General features: G+C 42.9%; 2 protein-coding genes across 2 annotated transcripts; both read left to right on the plus strand.

The window, feature by feature from the left end:
- Positions 1 to 314: 314 nt before the first annotated feature.
- LOC116504301 (zinc finger MYM-type protein 1-like) lies at positions 315 to 17,553 on the plus strand. Its single transcript, XM_032211234.1, has 7 exons — positions 315 to 398; positions 1,040 to 1,223; positions 3,231 to 3,360; positions 4,904 to 5,182; positions 7,558 to 9,694; positions 10,327 to 10,594; positions 15,891 to 17,553. The coding sequence occupies exons 3-5, from the start codon at positions 3,327 to 3,329 to the stop codon at positions 9,690 to 9,692; spliced, it is 2,448 nt and encodes an 815-aa protein (XP_032067125.1). The 5' UTR covers positions 315 to 398; positions 1,040 to 1,223; positions 3,231 to 3,326; the 3' UTR covers positions 9,693 to 9,694; positions 10,327 to 10,594; positions 15,891 to 17,553.
- On the plus strand, positions 14,814 to 17,392 carry LOC116502612 (zinc finger protein 429-like). Its single transcript, XM_032208483.1, has 4 exons — positions 14,814 to 14,827; positions 16,159 to 16,653; positions 16,753 to 16,912; positions 17,024 to 17,392. The coding sequence occupies exons 1-4, from the start codon at positions 14,814 to 14,816 to the stop codon at positions 17,390 to 17,392; spliced, it is 1,038 nt and encodes a 345-aa protein (XP_032064374.1).
- Positions 17,554 to 18,641: the final 1,088 nt, after the last annotated feature.

Below are 18,641 nucleotides of genomic sequence, written 5' to 3' on the forward strand. Positions count from 1 at the left end.
CCTATAGAAATATCTATTTTTCTGACAGGAAAAATTTCCCTCCCTCACGGAGGCGCCGCTGCTTCTCTCTGACAGTCACTGAGAAGTCCCTTTGCTGCTACTCCGACGCCCATCATCCCTGCCCTCAGCCTCCCCTCAAGGTGCGCTTCTTCCCGCCCTTGCAGGGTCCCTGTCACGTTGCGCAGAATCCTCCAGGGAGCGTTCTCCGCAAAAGGAGGGTAAACGTCAGGCGCTTTCCGATTGGTCGACTGTAGGGCGAACGTCATAGCTGGCTTTCCAAAGGAGGCGTGGCATCACAAACTCTTGCCGCTCTAGGAGGACGCAATCGCTCGTCTTAACCTTTGTGGCGGGGAGGCTGCGGGAGAGTCTGGCGGGGGGGAGATCCCGACGTATCCCGGGTGAGGGGGGTTGCTTTTCCCGTGCAAAGGGAGGCGGATGAGGGGGAGAGAGACCCGCGGCCGACCCCCCTTCGGCTTCAACCCTCGGTCCCATGCTCTCCAGCCGCCCTCTCCATGCAGGGGGAAGCGGAGCTCCGGAGGAGCAGGAAAGGGACCGGGGATCCCCAGGAAGGCCGCGGGGATCCGGGGGTCCCTTCCCGCCCCGTTTCCGCGGAAGAGCACGAGTTGTGGAGGGAGGAGAGGATGGTCGGCCTTGCGGAGGCCCAGCAGGAGGGAAGTCCAACGAGGCAAGATTGTGTGAACCTGCCAGCTGTCAGAGGGAGACTGGGCTCTCCAAAGGCCACTCTGAAGAAGGGAAAGGGGGCATCCTCAACCAGGGTCAGATAACAGATTAACAGAGTTGGGTTGATTTCCTGGCATTTCATTTGACATGAACTGAAGTGTTTCAGTTTTTAAAAAGGAAGGCCTTTCTTGTAAGTAAAAATATAAAATACTCCAGTTTAACACACTCACACGATTCATTGCAAAGCAACCCCTATGCAAGCTCTGAAAAATACTTCCTTCCATCGGATGGGTGTTATTGTTCAGTGGTTAAATCCATATTTTCTAATTCTTGAAATATATGTTCTTTTCCATCACAGATACACGAAGTGGAAGCCATTTGTATGTCTTCACATACAGCCAAAGTATCTCCGCTAAAGTGAACTGAAGTCACTCCGGTGGGAACAGAAACCATCCTCTGGATGAAAAGGCTTTTTGAGATCTAAAACATTTCTTTGAGTTACTCTGGAGACAGAGACAGAATGGAGACACAACTTTTAGCAAGTGAGGCAACTGAAAAAGACCCTTCTGCTGTTCAGGATGGAAGCTGTGGGGAGATCTGGGCAAGAACTGGGCAGGAGATCCTGAAGGAGGAAACCACCATCCATTCAGAAATTCAGCCGAGTCAACTCCATGCATTTTCTAGGCAATGGCTGAAAAAGGAAAATCACACCAACCCCATCTAGGACTAGAGATGATGCAGAGTGGCACACTCTATCTTACCCGGGTTTTGTTGAAGTCTGTTGTTCCCCATCCAAACCCCCAACAGCCTCCAGGCACAACAAAAGGATGTCCAATGCCTCACTCGTTTCAGCAGCATGGAGATACAGTGGGCAAAAAAGTATTTAGTCAGCCACCAATTGTGCAAGTTCTCCCACTTAAAAAGATGAGAGAGGCCTGTAATTGACATCATAGGTAGACCTCAACTATGAGAGACAAAATGAGAAAACAAATCCAGACGATCACATTGTCTGATTTGGAAAGAATTTTTTTGCAAATTAAGTGGGAGAACTTGCACAATTGGTGGCTGACTAAATACTTTTTTGCCCCACTGTATATAGCTGGGTATTGTCAGTGTATGGGTGATACCTTGTCCCGTGTTGATGGATGATTTTCCCAGCAGTTTCATGTAAAAACAAGTGGAGAGAGTATCAAGCCCTGAGGCACCCCATACCATAGGAGCCATAATCTTCCTAAAGACATCGATTAGGAATAGCCTTGGAGGAAGAAGGGAAATCAGCACAAAACTGTCCTACCCACCCTCAGTTCCATATGTTGGCCCAAAAGCATGCCCAGTAGTATTGAACAGTGCTCAGAGGGTGAGAAAAGCAGGGTTGGATTCACCACCTTCATCCTACTCTTGCCGGAGATCATCCATGACTGCAATCAATACGGTTTCAGTCTCATATCTGGGCCTAAAACCAGACTGAAAAGGTTTAGAGCAGTTGTTCTCAACCTGTGGGTCGGGACCACTTTGGGGGTTGAACGACCCTTTCACAGGGGTCGCCTAAGACCATCGAAAACACATATTTTCGATGGTCTTAGGAACCGAGACACCAATTTTATGGTTGGGCGTCACCACAACATGAGAAACTGTATTAAATTTGCGGCATTGGGAAGGTGGAGAACCACTGGTTTAGAGGATCCATCCTTCAAGATGCTCATGGTGGGATCTAGCAATTACTTCTTGAGTAGAGGGCCTAGCAGGGCCTCTTTAAAAGGAGCAGGAACACTTGAGAAGGATGACACTATGATTGTTTGGACCCACCCACATATCACCTCCTATGGGGCCTTTCCCAGCCAATATTATAATTCCTTGGTAAGACCACACTTGGAATACTGAGCCAGCAGTGTGCAGCAGCTGCCAAAAAAGCCAACACAGATCTAGGCTATATAAACAGAGGGATAGAATCAAGATGGCATGGTTAATTCCACTTTATAAGGCCTTGGTACGGCCACACTTGGAATACTGCATTCAGTTTTGGTCAACACGATGTAGAAAAGATGTGGAGACTCTAGAAAGAGAGCTGAGAAGAGCAACAAAGATGATTAGGGGACTGGAGGCTAAAACATATGAAGAATGGTTGCAGGAACTGGATATGTCTAGTTTAATAGAAAAAAGGACTAGGATAGCAGTGTTCCAATATCTCAGGGGTTGCCACAAAGTAGAGGGAGTCAAACTATTCTCCAAAGCACCTGAGGGTAGAACAAGAAAGAAGAAATGGTAGGGAAACAGCTAAAAGATAGATGACGGATCAATCAATATGCAGTGGGTTAATATCACTGGATGGCACTGAAAGTCCTGAAGAATAAATGAAGTTGACAAACATGGCTAAAATATTTCTTTAGGCAAAGGTTTTTGGCTTCATAAATTTTTTCAGCTAAGCCTCAGAATCCTACCAAACACAGCCATGTAAGTTAGTGCATATCTTTGGATTGGGAATTTGTGAACGATGGAGCAGATCTTGCAAATCGTCCTAGTCTTGTTCTGTTCCTTTTTCCCATATTCAGGAAGGGTCCGTGTCCTATGAGGAAGTGGCTGTGTATTTCTCGGAGGAGGAGTGGTCTCAGCTGGATCCTGACCAAAAAGCGCTGTATTTGGAAGTCATGCGGGAAAATCATAGGAACGTTGCCGCTCTCGGTAAGGATTTGCTACCCTGCAGTCAGATTGCTTAGGAAGTCATTCTGTAGTCAGATGCCATCAGTTGCGCTGCAGGGCAATCGTGCTGTTCCCCAAGGTTGTGCACCTTGTAGAAAAATGCAAGGCAGCCTGTTTGAGTGGAAGCGGTGGTCTTAGAGCTCTGGTTGATTCCCAGAAACCTACCTCAAGGCCAGTCTTGGCTCTACTGCTAAGGGCCACTGTTCATGGTGGTCTGGATGGGGGAAAGATAGAGAATTGTTTATCTTTTGTTTCATGTCTGTGTGTGATGCCAGCTAAGTTAAGCGTCTTTTAAACATTTGACATGCCGAGTCGAATTTTTTGGCCCTCTCTGGGCTAAATAGTGCCATTTTCCAATTGCAAACATGTTTTTGGGACTTAATAGAAGAACTCTTGGTTTCCTCCCCTGCAAACATATAATTTTGACGGAAGAAAATGATTAATAAGGGGAAGATAATTTGTATGGGAAGAAAAAGACGTTTCAAAATTTACTTAATGTATTTTTCGGAGTATAAGATGCAGCAAGGTTTTGAAGAGGAAAAACCTTGCACTCTGCAACCTTCCCAAAAACGGCCTGTTTTTTGTGAAAACAGGCACGTCCCTCTCTCCCCCCCCCAAAGGCATGAATAGCCTTTAGGGAGCTTGCAGAGTGCTCCTGGGGTCTGCGGGGGGAGCATTTTTTGCTCATTTCTGCCCTCCCCAGCCCCCAGGAGCTCTCTAAAACCTTCCTACAGTCATTTTGGTGAAGGGGGCGGAGTTTTGGTAGGCAAAAAATGCTGTATTCAGTATATAAGACACCCAGATTTTCAGTCTCCTTTTTGAGGTAAAAAGGTTTGTCTTTATACTCTGAAAAATACGTTTGTTGTTACAGGTCTTTCCTGGAATTGGCACCTTGAATAAATGTTCAGTTTTCTCCTAATTCCTTCTCAGATATTTCATTTCCCCTGATTCTTCCCTAGCTCAAATCAGAATAATTCTAAATAAAAAAGGATGTTTGCAATATTGGTGATTAGTGGCAAAACAAGATGTTTTAGAACTTTTAATAGCTTTTATAACTCATGCCATTTATTTGAGTCTTTATTGATTAGCCCTTGCGCCATATCAAAGGGCAAAGTTCCAGAAACAAATTATTACTAAAATTTGATAAAAGCAATTTAAAATGGAATTGGAATAAAATATGATTTAAAATGAAATTGGAATAAAATACAGCCTAAAATGAAATTGGAATAGAATACAATAATTAAGATAGAGATAAAATATGATAAAATTATATGTTGGTGTCACCCCTGCAATTTACTCCAATCAGTCCCACATATGCAGATCTCAATTGAACCATTTTGCTTAAGTGCTGTGCTGTGTTAAATATTATTTAGAAATTTTCATTTCTGTGCCATGCCACTGTAAGCGTGCAAACATGTAACATATTGGAATTTGACCAGAATTCAGAGGGAAATTCATAGTACTTCCTATAGTTTGATCCTTACCATAACTTTGATGTCATTTTCATTTTTCCATTTTTTTAAAGGCGATGATGGGCAGGAGAATAAAGATTCCTATGAACCATTACAAGGGATAACTGGTGAAGAGAGAATGGAGACATCTGCAGTTGGAATAGAAGTGGAAAGATGTGAGAAAAACCAGCCTGACAATTGGAATCAGGAAAGCTCCTCTTCCGTTGATGCTCCAGTGCAAGACTTTGTGGTCCAACAAGGGAAAATAAAGGAATATTTTGGGGAAAGTGTTAAGCAGATCAAAGACCAATTAGATGCAAATGGACGCTATCCATACCAAACTAATGGAGAAGGTAATATATTCACAGACAATGGAAAAGATTACAACTAGACATTCATTCTTTCTCATGGAAATAGGACCCCTCGTGGCAGAGCTCAGGCAGGCGAAAGAAAGTGCTTTAGTCAGTGGGGTGTTGTGGGAGAGGAGAGAATGCTCAGGCATTCTTTCCTCTCCCGCGACACCCCACTGACTAAAGCAATTTCTTTCGCCCGCCTGAGCCTAAAGCGCTGAGCTCTGCCACGGGCGAAAGAAAGTGCTTTAGTCACTGGGGTGTCCTCTCCTCCAACACCCCACTTTCTTTCACCCGCCTAAGCTCTGCCACGGGTGAAAGAAAGTACTTTAGTCAGTGGGGTGTCGGGGGAGAGGAGAGAGTGCCTGAGCTCTGCCACCGAAAGTGCTTTCCCTTGCGAGCTTTCCCCCGTGATCCGGGCCAAGCTGCAAATGATCAATTGGCGGCTGTGGCGCAGATCGGGCGCTTCTTGGTGGGCTGGAAGGCGAAGGGAAAAAAAGTCTTTTGCCATGCCAGGAAATGTCATGGCAAAAGAAGCAGCTGGTGAAGTTTCCGGGAGAGAGCCCAGGAGGAAAGGTACGCGAGGAGAGGAGAGGAATCTAAGGCGAAAAGACCACGTGGCTCTCCCCGACAAGCTTCCTCGCCCCTCGCTGCTTTTCTCCGGTTGCTGCCTTTTGTTGGAAGTTGCCCCCCCTCCCCCCGTCTGCTGGAGCATGGATGCAAATTGGCAATAGCGCTTTTTATTATCTGAGGTGGGTAATAATAGAATCCAGTCATTTCTCCTGAGCTAAGGTCACACTTATTCCCTTTTAACCACCTGAGGTTCCTTTGGTAATAGCAATAGCAATAGCAGTTAGACTTATATACCGCTTCATAGGGCTTTCAGCCCTCTCTAAGCGGTTTACAGAGTCAGCATATTGCCCCCAACAACAATCCGGGTCCTCATTTTACCCACCTCGGAAGGATGGAAGGCTGAGTCAACCCTGAGCCAGTGAGATTTGAACAGCCGAACTGCAGAACTGCAGTCAGCTGAAGTAGCCTGCAGTGCTGCATTTAACCACTGTGCCACCTCGGCTCTTCAAGGTAACAGATAACCACCTTCATAGGTAACAGATAACCACCTGAGGAACCACCTGAGGTTCCTTTGGTAACACTCAAGCTCCAGGAGGAACATGTTTATTCTTCATTGTTTTCTAATTTCTACCCACCCCTACCTGCCATTGAGGGCTTTAACTTTAAGCATACTGCTGCTGAGGGATACACTGGGGGAAAGAGTAGGAATTCCTTCTCCCCCCTTGCCTTTCATCTCTCCTCTTCCTCCATTCCGAATTAAATATGCAGAAAACTTCACCTGAAGCAACTTTTGCAGGTCAACATAAATATGTCTGTATTAGAAATGTTCCTTATTCAACGGCTTATGCAAACATCCAGTGCAGGCATTAATTATTAATATTTAACTTGCCTTAAATACATTCCAAAACTTCTACCCAGGGTTGTAGGGGACGATACGTTTTCAATAGTGTATGCCATTCCCTGCTAAACTTTATTACTGATAGCTGTTCATTTCCAAGTAGAACTGAAGTAGAATATTAATTCTCGCCATTTTCTATGCAATTGCAAAGAGATCAAAGATGTCACAGTTCTCCCTTCATGATGATCATTTGTCGTGTTTCAATAGGAGACAGGTAGTCCTGAACCTATGACCACAATTGAACCTAAAATTTTATTTTGCACAGTAAGACAGTTACGTGAATTTTGCCCCACTCTACAACTTTTCTTGTTGCAGTTGTTAAGTGAATCACTGCAGGTGTTAAATTACTAACACGGTTGTTAAGTGAATCTGGCTTCCTCCATTGACTTTGCTTGTCTACTGTCAGAAGGTTGCAAAATGTCAGATGGTCGCACAAAGTGATCACGTGACTCCAGGACCCTGCAACCATCATAAATATGAACCAGTCGCCAAGCATCTGAATTTTGATCATGTGACCATGGGGATGCTGCAACGGTCATAAGTGAAAAACTGTCTTAAGTTACTTTTTTCAGTGGTGTAACTTTGAATAGTCACTAAATGAACAGTTGTAAGTTGAGGACTACCTGTATGCTTTTGAAGTACTGAAATGTCTTTGTTATATTTTGTAAATGTAAAATGTTTCTGTTCCTCCGCATCTTGGGTAATGCCGGCACAATTGTGGAATCTTTGTGTCACCTGCAGTCGCCTTGTGATTCCACCAGGGAAAGTACTGAATTTTTGAAGATCCATGTGGATCTCCATCCATGCAGACAATGCCAGAAACTAAACTCTTTGGTGATTCTGTATGAGAGTTAAAAAATCAAGTGCAGTCATTCATTTTTTTCTTCCCTATCTTTTTCACTTTCAGAAATGGAGGATTACATTTCTAAACTAAAAAGGTTTTCTAAACTGGACTATCAATCAAAGAAGGAGGTAATAATTAAAGGAAGACCAACGCCGGAGCTAAAGGGCCTGCTTCAGAGGAATAGACAGATTACCCGCTGTTTCCAAACGGAGTGGTACACACGAAAAGGCTGGCTGTGTGGATGTTCAGTAAGAAACCGCCTTTTCTGCTTTCCCTGCCTTCTTTTCTCAACTTGCGGCAATGTCTGGACTCAGATGGGATATTGTGACCTGAAGAATTTGCAAAGAAGCCTCATCAAACATGAGCAGTCGACCACCCACATACATAGTCAGATCTCGCTAAAAACGTTCAGCGTGCCCAGGATAGACATAGCTTTAGATGAACAACGCAGACTCAATATCAACATCCACAATGCTAAGGTAAAGGAAAACCGAGACATTTTAAAAGATCTCATCGATGTCACCTGCTTCCTCGCCAAACAACAGCTGGCATTTCATGGAAATGATGAAAGTACAGACTCTACCAATCGTGGAAACTTTGTTGAACTCTTACATGCTTTTGCTGAGAAAGATGACAGGCTAGCTAAACATTTGAAAACATCCACTGTATTTTCCGACTTGTCAAACAGAATACAGAATGATTTAATTGAAGCAGTCAGTGATGTCATTAGAAATGACATTAAAAAAGAGATCAGTGCAACTCCATTTGTTGCTGTAGAAGTAGACGAGACCACAGATGTCACAAACCAAGCTCGGATTTCTGTCATACTACGGTATGTGGCTATGGCTGATGCCAAATGTGAGGTGAAGGAGGCGTTTTTGGGATTTGATGATTTGAGTGAGGACATACGGGCTCCCGCAATTGCTGAGTATATCCTGAGAGTGTTGGAGAAGTATGACTGTGTTGGAAAGCTTGTAGCTCAGACCTATGATGGGGCCGCTGTAATGGCATCAGAACTTAATGGCGTGCAAGCTAAAATAAAAGAAAAAGTGCCCGAAGCCATGTTCACACACTGTTATGCACATAAGCTGAACTTGGTGCTTTTGCATTCAGCAAAGTGCATGCCGGAGAGTCGCACATTTTTTAAAACAGCTGAGGGGCTAGCGTCATTTTTCAGCAAGTCCACAAAGCGCACTCACTTGCTGGATGATGTTGTTAAGCGCCGTTTACCCAGAGCAGCGCCCACAAGATGGAGTTCTACCTCTAGGCTGGTGCAGACAATAAGCATGCACCAAAATGATCTACGCGCGTTATTTCATGTCATTCTAGAAAATCCTGACAACTGGGACAATGACACACTAATGATGGCAGTAGGATACGATCAGTGGCTGTCAAAACCGTCAACATGCTTTCTCCTTATGGCATATGAGGACATTTTCAATGAAACTGATATACTTTTTAAAGTACTGCAAAACCAAGTGATGGACATTGAATATTGTCTTGCACGTATCCGCGACACCTTTACAGCTCTTGAGCGCATGAAACTCGAGTTCAACAGTTTATATGACCGATTTGAGAAGAAATGCAGCTCACTTGGCCTGACAGGGACTGGATGTAGAGAGTCGGTTATATCTGAACAAAAACGAGTGTTTTGTAACATTTTGGAGAACATAAGCCATCAAATGCAGGCTAGGTTTGATCATTTTGGTGAGTTGACTTTCCTTGGTTTGGTGGATTGCGCAAAATTTAGTGAAATGTCCCGACGTTTTGATGACACGAAACTGCAGAGCCTTTCAAAATATGCCAGATTTTTTGACTTTGTAAAACTGAAGGCGGATCTCGTTGGACTATACAGCTCACCAGTGATCAGGGATACATGTAAATCTCCTGCACAGCTTCTTAGCTTTTTGGCCCAGAAAGATCTCATTCAGACTGTTCCTCAGGCCACAAAGTTGCTCCAGCTTGTGCTCACTGTTCCAGCTATGACAGTATCGGTGGAGCGGTCATTCTCAGCACTGAAGAGACTAAAAACATACAGTCGGAACAAGACTAATCAAGGACAACATTCTTCCCTGGCCGTGATCGCCATTGAGACAGAGAGACTTTTTAAATTAAAAGAAGATAAGGAAAAATTCTACCAGCAAGTCATAGATGCTTTTGTTGAGAAGGAGCGGCGGATAGACTTCATTTATAAGTAATGGTAAGTTCCATAATAACTTCCTTTTTTTCAATTAAATGTGCTTTTTTGTATGCTACAGTATGTGTAAAGAATGCTGATATGAGACCTTAAACATAACCCTTTAACTGCTGCCAATCAAATATTGGATAAGATAATTTGTAGGATTTTAATGTTTGTAAATCTGATTGTGATAACATCAGTGCCTCACCACTGCACGTCACTGGTTGAGAGTGAAAGTATTCCTGAGTTTTTTCTTTGCGGCTATATGATTTTGGCAAGAGAAAATGAATAGCAAAGAGAAGGTAGTTTGAATAGAAAAAAAAGGATTTGTTTCAAAATTGTTTTAGCTCTTACAGATCTCTGCTGAAATGAACTGACTCTAATAAATGTTAGGCTATCTCCTACTACCTCCTTGGACTATTGCTTAAGTGAGAACTAAGTCTGGATGAGATTTGAATATGTATGATTAATTGTAGAGAAAGAGAGATTTTCTAGATATTTCCAAAGTTTCTCTAGCTTATGAATATAGAAATTGTAATTTCTATACCATGTCATCGTAAGCATGCAAACGTCAAATATGTTGGAATGTCACAAAAATTCATATGACTTCCTACACTTTGATGTTTTTCACTAGCCATTTTTTTCCTCTGAAGGTAATAATGTGCAGGAGAATTAAGATTCCTGTGAACTGTTCCAAGTGATCAATGCTGGAGATAGAATGGAGAAGTCTGCAATTCAAAAGGCAGTAGAAAGACACGAAAGAAACCAGTTAAATAACAGGAACCAGGAAAGCTCAACAATAGACAACAATAGTTCATGGGAAGCAAGGTAATCTGAACAGGTGGTGGCCAAAGATTACGGGAGACACCAGTGAGACACCAGAACACCTAATTGGACACTGTGACCTGCGACAATAAGGGAGTGAGTTGTCTATCCTTTAGTTATACTGAAAGCACAGGAAATCGTTAGACCTGGTTTTATTTTCATCCATGTCAAAATGATGTACTCAATAAAAGTTATTTGAGAAAGTTGAAAGTCTCGGAGTGCTGAATTGGTTGGGTTCATTTGCCTGAACCTTGTCAGGTGCCACTTACCATCAAGTTGTCTTGTTCTCGCTCTCATACAGGATTGGTCCCATCTTGGCAGGAGTCAAGAGTTTCCTTCTTACTGAATGGAGGGGTGAACTCTATGACTTGTTGTCCCATGTGAGTTCTCTCCCTTGTCTTTGGTGGAGTCCTCCTTTTATTTGACTGGATCTGGGGGGGAGGATGGTCGTTGGTCATGGTACTGACCACTTGACTGCTCTATGCCCCTCTTTCCTGCAGTGAAAGCAACCACCCATGCTCTGGTGGAATCTCCCCCTTTAGTTGGGAGTGCACACCCTTTCCTCTTCCTAACTTTGCTTCTCAGCTGAGGGCCAGGACCAACCCTCTGGTATCCTGTGCTTGTGGAATTCCACTAGCTTGATCTCTACTTCAGTAGCTATGTGGTATCATGCCTGCAGCTTGCAGGCAGTTCTGATATAGCTCCTTATTCAGTCCTTCGTGGGAGTGGTAGATCAGCAAGTGTTCAGGCCACTTTCCCAAGAGACTGGCTACCCAGCAGAAATCTTGAATGTACTGTCATTGGTCACTTCCCTTGCTTCAGGGCACAGATGCAGGCTTCCGCTGTTGGGCTGCCATGGGATCCTTGAACTGCTCCTGCAGGATTTGCATGAATGTGTCAAGGTCGACCAGCTCTGGGGCATCTTCATCATGCTGGGACACCAGCCACTCTTAAGTACTCTTTTCCAGATTGACTGCCTAAAGGATCTGGATCCAAAGGATCCAAAACACCTGAGGGCAGAACAAGAAGCAGTTGGGGGAGGGGACACTAATCAAGGAGAGAAGCAACCCAGAACTAAGGAGAAATTTCCTGACAGTTAGAACAACTAAACAGTGGAACAACTTGCCTCCAGAAGTTGTAAATGCTCCAACACTACAAGGTTCTAAGAAGAGATTAGATAACCATTTGTCTGAAATGGTGTAGGCTTTCCTGTCTAAGCAATGAGTTGAACTAGAAGACCTCCAAGGTCCCTTCCAACTCTGTCATTCTAAATATTTTAAATATTATTCTGTTTCCCATCCCCAAGACATGCTCCTCTTTCCCGCTCTTGCAGATCTCCTGGCATTCTGCGCAGAATCCACCAGGGGACACCCTCTGTCAAGAAAAGGGAACAACTGGGCGCTTCCCCACTGGAGGGCAAAAGTCATGCCTGCCTTTCCAGAGGAAGCTGCGATGGAGATGACATCAGAGCCGAGGTGGCGCAGTGGTTAGGGTGCAGTACTGCAGGCCCCTTCAGCTGACTGTTATCTGCAGTTCAGCGGTTCTAATCTCACCGGCTCAAGGCTGACTCAGCCTTCCATCCTTCCGAGGTGGGTAAAATGAGGACCCGGATTGTTGTTGGGGGCAATATGCTGACTCTGTAAACCGCTTAGAGAGGGCTGAAAGCCCTATGAAGCGATATATAAGTCTAACTGCTATTGCTATCACTGAATTTTGAGTCTAGCGCGCCGCACTTGCTCGCCTTAAATCTTGGAACTCCGCAGAAAAGGGTAAGAGGCTGGCAGAAAGTTTTGCAGCGCTTCATTTGCAAAGAGTGGCAGAGGAAGGAGAGAACCGTAGCTAGCATTCCTCCGGTTTTAGCACCAGATCCTATGCAGCTGCCCTTTCCATGCAGGGGCGAAGCAAAGCTCCAGAGTTGTGGGCAGAGCTGGGCAGAAGATCCTTTCTTTCTTTTCTTTATTAAAATTTATAGGCCGCCCTTTTCCCTGAGGGGACTCAGGGCGGCTTACAACCATTAGGGAGGGGGAACAATAAACAATAAACGATATGAAAACAAGATAAGTAGTAAAAACACAACATGCATTCTACATTCAACACTCGGGTGGGGCAAATTAAGGACTTATCCGCAGGCCTGTTGGGAGAGCCAGGTCTTGAGGGCTGCGCGGAAGGCCTGGACGGTGGTGAGGGTGCGTATCTCGACGGGGAGATCGTTCCACAGGGTCGGAGCTGCAACAGAAAAGGCTCTCCTCCGTGTAGTCGCCAGTCGACATTGACTGGCGGATGGAATTCGGAGGAGGCCCAGTCTGTGCGATCTAATCGGTCGGAGGGAGGTAATCGGCAGAAGGCGGTCTCTCAAGTACCCAGATCCACTACCATGGAGTGCTTTAAAGGTGGTCATCAGTACCCTGATCCTGGAGGAGGAAACCATCAGTCCAGCCCTGCAACTTCAGGACCATCCAATACCAGGAGGCTGAAGGTCCCTGAGGACTTTGCAGCAAGCTCCACAACTTTTGTAAGCGATGGCTGAGACCAGAAAAGCACACCAAAGCCCAGATGCTGGACCTGGTGGTTCTTCAATAGCAGTTAGACTTATATACCGCTCCATAGGGCTTTCAGCCTTCTCTAAGCGGTTTACAGAGTCAGCATATTGCCCCCAACAACAATCCGGGTCCTCATTTTACCCACCTCAGAAGGATGGAAGGCTGAGTCAACCCTGAGCCGGTGAGATTTGAACCGCTGAACTGCAGAACTGCAATCAGCTGAAGTAGCCTGCAGTGCTGCATTTAACCACTGCGCCACCTCGGTTCTGAAGTGCTGGGTGCGGGAATGTGGAGCAGTGACCAGCTCCCAGGCGGTGACCCTGGCCGAGCCAGGCAGAGGAGCAGAAGGAACAGGTCGAGTTGGACATGAGCAAATTTGGTTTGTGGAGTCCAGAAGGAATTTGAAAGGAATAAAGAATATGTTTGATTTCCTCACCTCTCCCTTCCTGATTTCTCCATCATTCATAATATGTAGAGATGTCCCACCAATCGTTGTCCTATTATTCATTGTAGATTTGTGGCAACCATTCCTTTCTTACTCATCATCACTGATGGACATTGGGGGTTATGAAGTTATGTTTGGAGAACAAGAATCCATTTCAGGTTTTGCAATATCTGTTAATTGTGCTTCTTTTCTCCTTCCTGTTTCAAGTCAATTGTGGCAGACATCGCAGAGACTGACAGAAGGAGGAATCCATCAAATTCCCCTTAGATATTTTTCAGGAGTCTTTCTCAGGAATATCCCAACCATCTCAGGAGCTAATCGAAAGTCCTCTCATTCCCCAGCTGCTTTCCCTTCCCTGTGCTTTCAGTAAAATATCTTCTTATTTGTTAATTATATATTTTAAAATTCTGTCTCCTCACAGGGGAACGTAAAATGAAGCTTCCTGGTCTTTATGGTAGAACTGAAACAGTGGTTGAATCTCCAGATCAACTAAGTGGGAGGGGGATTAATTTATTAGATTTGTATTCTCCTTTTTCTTTAGGGAGTAACACTGGTGTAGAGTATTCTTCCATGTTCTCTCTTTGTGGCGCAGTGGTTAAATGCAGCACTGCAGGCTACTGCTAGATCAGCAGGTCAGCGGTTCAAAGCTCACCGGCTCAGGGTTGACTCAGCCTTCCATCCTTCCGAGGTGGGTAAAATGAGGACCCAGATTGTTGGGGGCAATATGCTGACTCTCTGTAAACCGCTTAGAGAGGCCTGAAAGGCCTATGAAGCGGTATATAAGTCTACTGCTATTGCTATTGCTATTGTTTGTTGTTTGTCAATAACTTGTGTCTGCCCCCACAACCCCATGGACCACAGCATGTGATGATCCCCCATCCTCTACTGTCTTCTGGAGTCCATTCAAACTCATGCCTACTGCATTGATGACATTATCTAACCATGTCATCCTCCGCCATCCCCTTCCTCTTTTGTCTTCAATCTTTCTCAACATCAGGACCTTTCTCCTGGGCCCTCTTTCATCTGGTGACCAAACTATCTGAGCTTCAGCTTCAGTACCTATCCTTCCAAAGAGCAGACAGGGTTGATATTCTTTAAGATTGACTGATTTGATCTCCTTGCAGTCCAAGGGATTCTCAAGAATTTTCTCCAACACAATTAGAAAGCATCCATCGTGTGCTCAATTGTGTACTTCAGTGCTCAGCCTTCCTTATTGTCTAATTCTCACAGCCTCATGTACATATTACTTCTGGGAAAACCATAGCTTTGACTATACACACTTTTGTCAGCAAAGTGATGTTTCTGTTTTTACTTTTTTACTATGTCCAGGATGTCTAGCTCAAGGTCAGTGATCATAACATAGTAGTTTTCAGAGGCATTAAGATCTTTCTTGTATAGTTATTCTGTGTATTCTTGCCACTTCTTCTTAATTTATTCCCCTTCTGTTAGTTATCTATCATTTTTATCCTTTATTGTGGCCATCTTTGCACAAAACATTCCTTTGATAGTTCCTTGAAATCACTAGTATTTCTCATTTTACCCTTTTCCTCTTATTTCTTTGCATTGTACACTTAAGGCCTTATCTCTCCTTGCTATTCTCTGAAAACCTGCATTCAGTTGATGTATCTTTCCCTTTTGCATTTTGCTTTCCTTTCCTCAACTATTTGTAAAACTTCATCAGACAGCTACTACTTTTATTTCTTTTTCTTTGGGATGTTTTTAATTACTGCATCTATACAGTGTTGTAAACCTCTGTCCATAATTTGAGATCTTGCATTGGCAACTGCGTGGCACACTGGGAGTCCAGGCACTTCAGCGAGCAGCGTGTTGGATTCATATTAGTGGTCTGTGGGATTTAAAATTATGAATTTTGTGGTCCCTGAGGTCCAAAAGGTTGGTGACCATGGGCTAAATGTTACCATTTTCCAATTGCAAACATGTTGTTGAGGCTTAATAGAAGAACTTTTGTTTTCTTCCCCCTGCAATCATGCAATTTTGACAGGAGAAAATGATAATAAAGGGAAGATAGTTTGGTAAGAAACAGACATGTTTCAAAATTTATTTAGTTGTCACAGGTCTTGGAATTGGTATCCTCCAGTAAATATCCAATCTTCTCCTAATTTATCCTTGGAGGTTTCCCCGGATTCTTACCTAAATCAAAGCTGACTTCAAGTGAGATGTGAATATATCAGAATAATTCTAAATAAAAAGGATGTTTGTAATGGTGATTAGTGGCGAAAAAGGATGTTAGCTCATGAATATAGCAATTATCATTTCCAGATCAGCTGTGGTACCAGTGCCAAGATATATATAGGAATTGGGCCAAAAATCAAAAGGAAATTTGTAGAACTTGGTACAATTTGATCTTTTCACTAACATTGCTACCATTTTCATTTCTTTTCTTAAGGTAATGATGGGCAGGAGAATAAAGATTCCGGTGAACCGTTTCAAGTGATCATTGCTGGAGACAGAATGGAGACATCTGCAATTGGAATGGAAATAGAAAGAGATGAGAAAAACCAGCCTGACAGCTGGAATTAGGAAAGTTCAAGTGTGAAGCATATCAAAGATGAATTACATGTAAATGGATGCTATCCAGCCCAAATTAACCAAGAAGGTAACATATTCAGAGACAATGAAAAAAAATATAATTGGACATTCAATCTGTCTCATAGAAATAGGTCACTTACATCACAGAATAAGATCTACACAGAAGAGAAGCAATCTAAAAGTTGGGAATGTGGAAAGAGATTCCAAAAGACTAGTCAACTTACTTCCCATAACTGGATCCACACAGTGGAGAAGCCATATAAATGCAGAGTGTGTGGCAGATGCTTCAGGAAATGCAGATATCTTACATCTCATAAAAGGATCCAATCAGGGATGAAGCACTATCAATGCAGGGATTGTGGGAAGACTTTTATTTATCATAGTCAACTTGCTTCCCATAAAATAATCCACACAAAGGAGAAGCCATATGAATGCAGAGAATGTGGCATAAGCTTCAAGAAAAGCAGTTATGTTACTTCCCATAAAAGAATCCACACAGGGGAAACACCCTATCAATGTATGGAGTGTGGAAAGAGTTTTAGGTCAAGTCATCAACGTACTTCACATTACTGGATCCATACCAGTCAGAAGCCATATAAATGCATGGAATGTGGAAAGACGTTTGCTTGGAATAGTTCTCTTACTTTACATAAAAGGATCCACACAGGGGAGAAGCTGTATACATGCATGGAGTGTGGAAAGACTTTTGCTCGGAACAGTCAACTAACATTGCATAAGATGAACCACACAGGGGAGAAACCCTATAAATGCATGAAATGTGGAAAAGGCTTCAAATCAAATGGTGATCTTACTTTCCATAAAAAGATCTACTCAGGGGAGACACCATATAAATGCACAGATTGTGGAAAGGGTTTCTGTGTAAATGCATCACTTATAAAACATCAAAGGATCCACACAAGGGAAAAGCCATATAAATGCATGGAGTGTGGAAAGACCTTTGCTCAGAGCAGTTATCTATTTTCCCATAAGAAGACACATACACAGGAGAAATCATATAAGTGTATGGAATGTGGAAGATGCTTTATGTCAAATGGTGGTCTTCAGACCCATAAAAGGATCCACACAAGGGAGAAACCATATAGGTGCATTGAGTGTGGAAGGGTCTTTACATCACATAGTCATTTTAAGATCCATAAAATGATTCACACAGAGGAGACACCATATAAATGCATGGATTGTGGAAGGGGCTTCATGTCACAAAAGTCTCTTAGGATCCATGAAAGAATCCACCTAGGGGTGAAACCATATAAATGTATGGAGTGTGAAAAGGCCTTTGCTCGGAGAAGTACTCTTACTTTCCATAAGAGAATTCATTCAGGGGAGAAACCTTATAAATAATGTATGGAGTGTGGAAATAAATTTGCCCAGAGCCATCAACTTAATCACCATAACAGAATCCACATGGGAGAAACTGTACAAATGCATAGCATGTTGAAATGATCTTACTTTACATAACAAGATCTACAAATTCCAAAGTGGCCAAATGTTGATCATATTGTTCTAGAAAGTCATAATTTTGAGATGCAGTTGAAATTCTATTTTTGGGGAAGTGCCGTTAGTTTGAACAGATGTTAAATAGATGGTTTTAATTGAGCAGAACCTATACTTCAGAAAATTATCACAATTGCTCTTGACCAAACACACAGAAAGAATGGAAGTTGCCTCTGGAATGTATATGTCTGTACACCTATATGCACACATACATACATATATACTGTGCATTCAGAAATTATTCAGATTCCCTTCATTTTTGTTAATTCTGTTATGCTGCAGCCTGATTTTAATTCATTTTTTCCTCATTAATCTACTCCATGTATATTACACTTTCTGAAAGCGTATGTTTATGTGTACGTGTGTAATAAAATCAGACTTGCAGAAGTTGCAACCTTTTTTTAGTCAAAGGCCTCATTATTTATTAATCTTCACTTACAAAGTCTTGAGGTAAAATAAAGGCACACTTTGTAGACAATGGATTGATCATTGTTAATGTCCATTTTCCCCTTATGCCAGTTTTTTCAATGGAATGGGACAACTTAATCATAGCCAACTCACCATGGTCAACTCACTGCAGAACAATTTGCCATGGGACAATTCAACAATTAAATTATTTAAAAGAATTAAAAGATATTTTTTGTCATTCGCATTTCATTTTGTTCCCCCTTTAGCATCCTTTCTTTAATAATTCTGTTCCATAATTTCTGTTATTTTAACTCTTGTCCCCTAGCAAGTTGTCCTGTGGCAAGATGTGCAGGAAACCCCCCGCGGCAATTGGCTATGGCAAGTTGGCTGTGGCAAGTTTCAATATTTGTAATTTCACGTATATCATTCTTGAGTTTACAGTCACTGGGAGAAACAGCAGCTCTGGTGTCAAGCCAAAGACTCTCAATCTCATCATTTTGCCATCTGCACAAGTAGGGATACTCAGGGAAATCTTGATACAAATTCAGGAGATTGGCTGCAATGAGTGGAAGACTTCCAAAACAAGAAACAAATCTTAGGGATAGGATAGAATTAGAAATATAGAAATAGAAAAGAAGAGAAATAGAATAGAAATAGAAGAAAGAAGAGAAATAGAATAACTTTGTCA

This window comes from Thamnophis elegans, chromosome 2 (assembly GCF_009769535.1).
Source record: "Thamnophis elegans isolate rThaEle1 chromosome 2, rThaEle1.pri, whole genome shotgun sequence".
Taxonomy (NCBI): domain Eukaryota; kingdom Metazoa; phylum Chordata; class Lepidosauria; order Squamata; family Colubridae; genus Thamnophis; species Thamnophis elegans.

Excerpts from the sequence above, each read along its gene's own strand:
- LOC116504301 (XM_032211234.1), top strand. The coding sequence starts at position 3,327 with ATGCGGGAAAATCATAGGAACGTTGCCGCTCTCG. Across the intron at positions 3,361-4,903 it reads TAGGAACGTTGCCGCTCTCG|GCGATGATGGGCAGGAGAAT; the intron begins GTAAGGATTTGC and ends ATTTTTTTAAAG. Across the intron at positions 5,183-7,557 it reads ATACCAAACTAATGGAGAAG|AAATGGAGGATTACATTTCT; the intron begins GTAATATATTCA and ends TTTCACTTTCAG.
- LOC116502612 (XM_032208483.1), top strand. Across the intron at positions 16,654-16,752 it reads TGCATGGAATGTGGAAAGAC|TCAACTAACATTGCATAAGA; the intron begins GTTTGCTTGGAA and ends TGCTCGGAACAG. Across the intron at positions 16,913-17,023 it reads ATTGTGGAAAGGGTTTCTGT|AAGACACATACACAGGAGAA; the intron begins GTAAATGCATCA and ends TTTTCCCATAAG.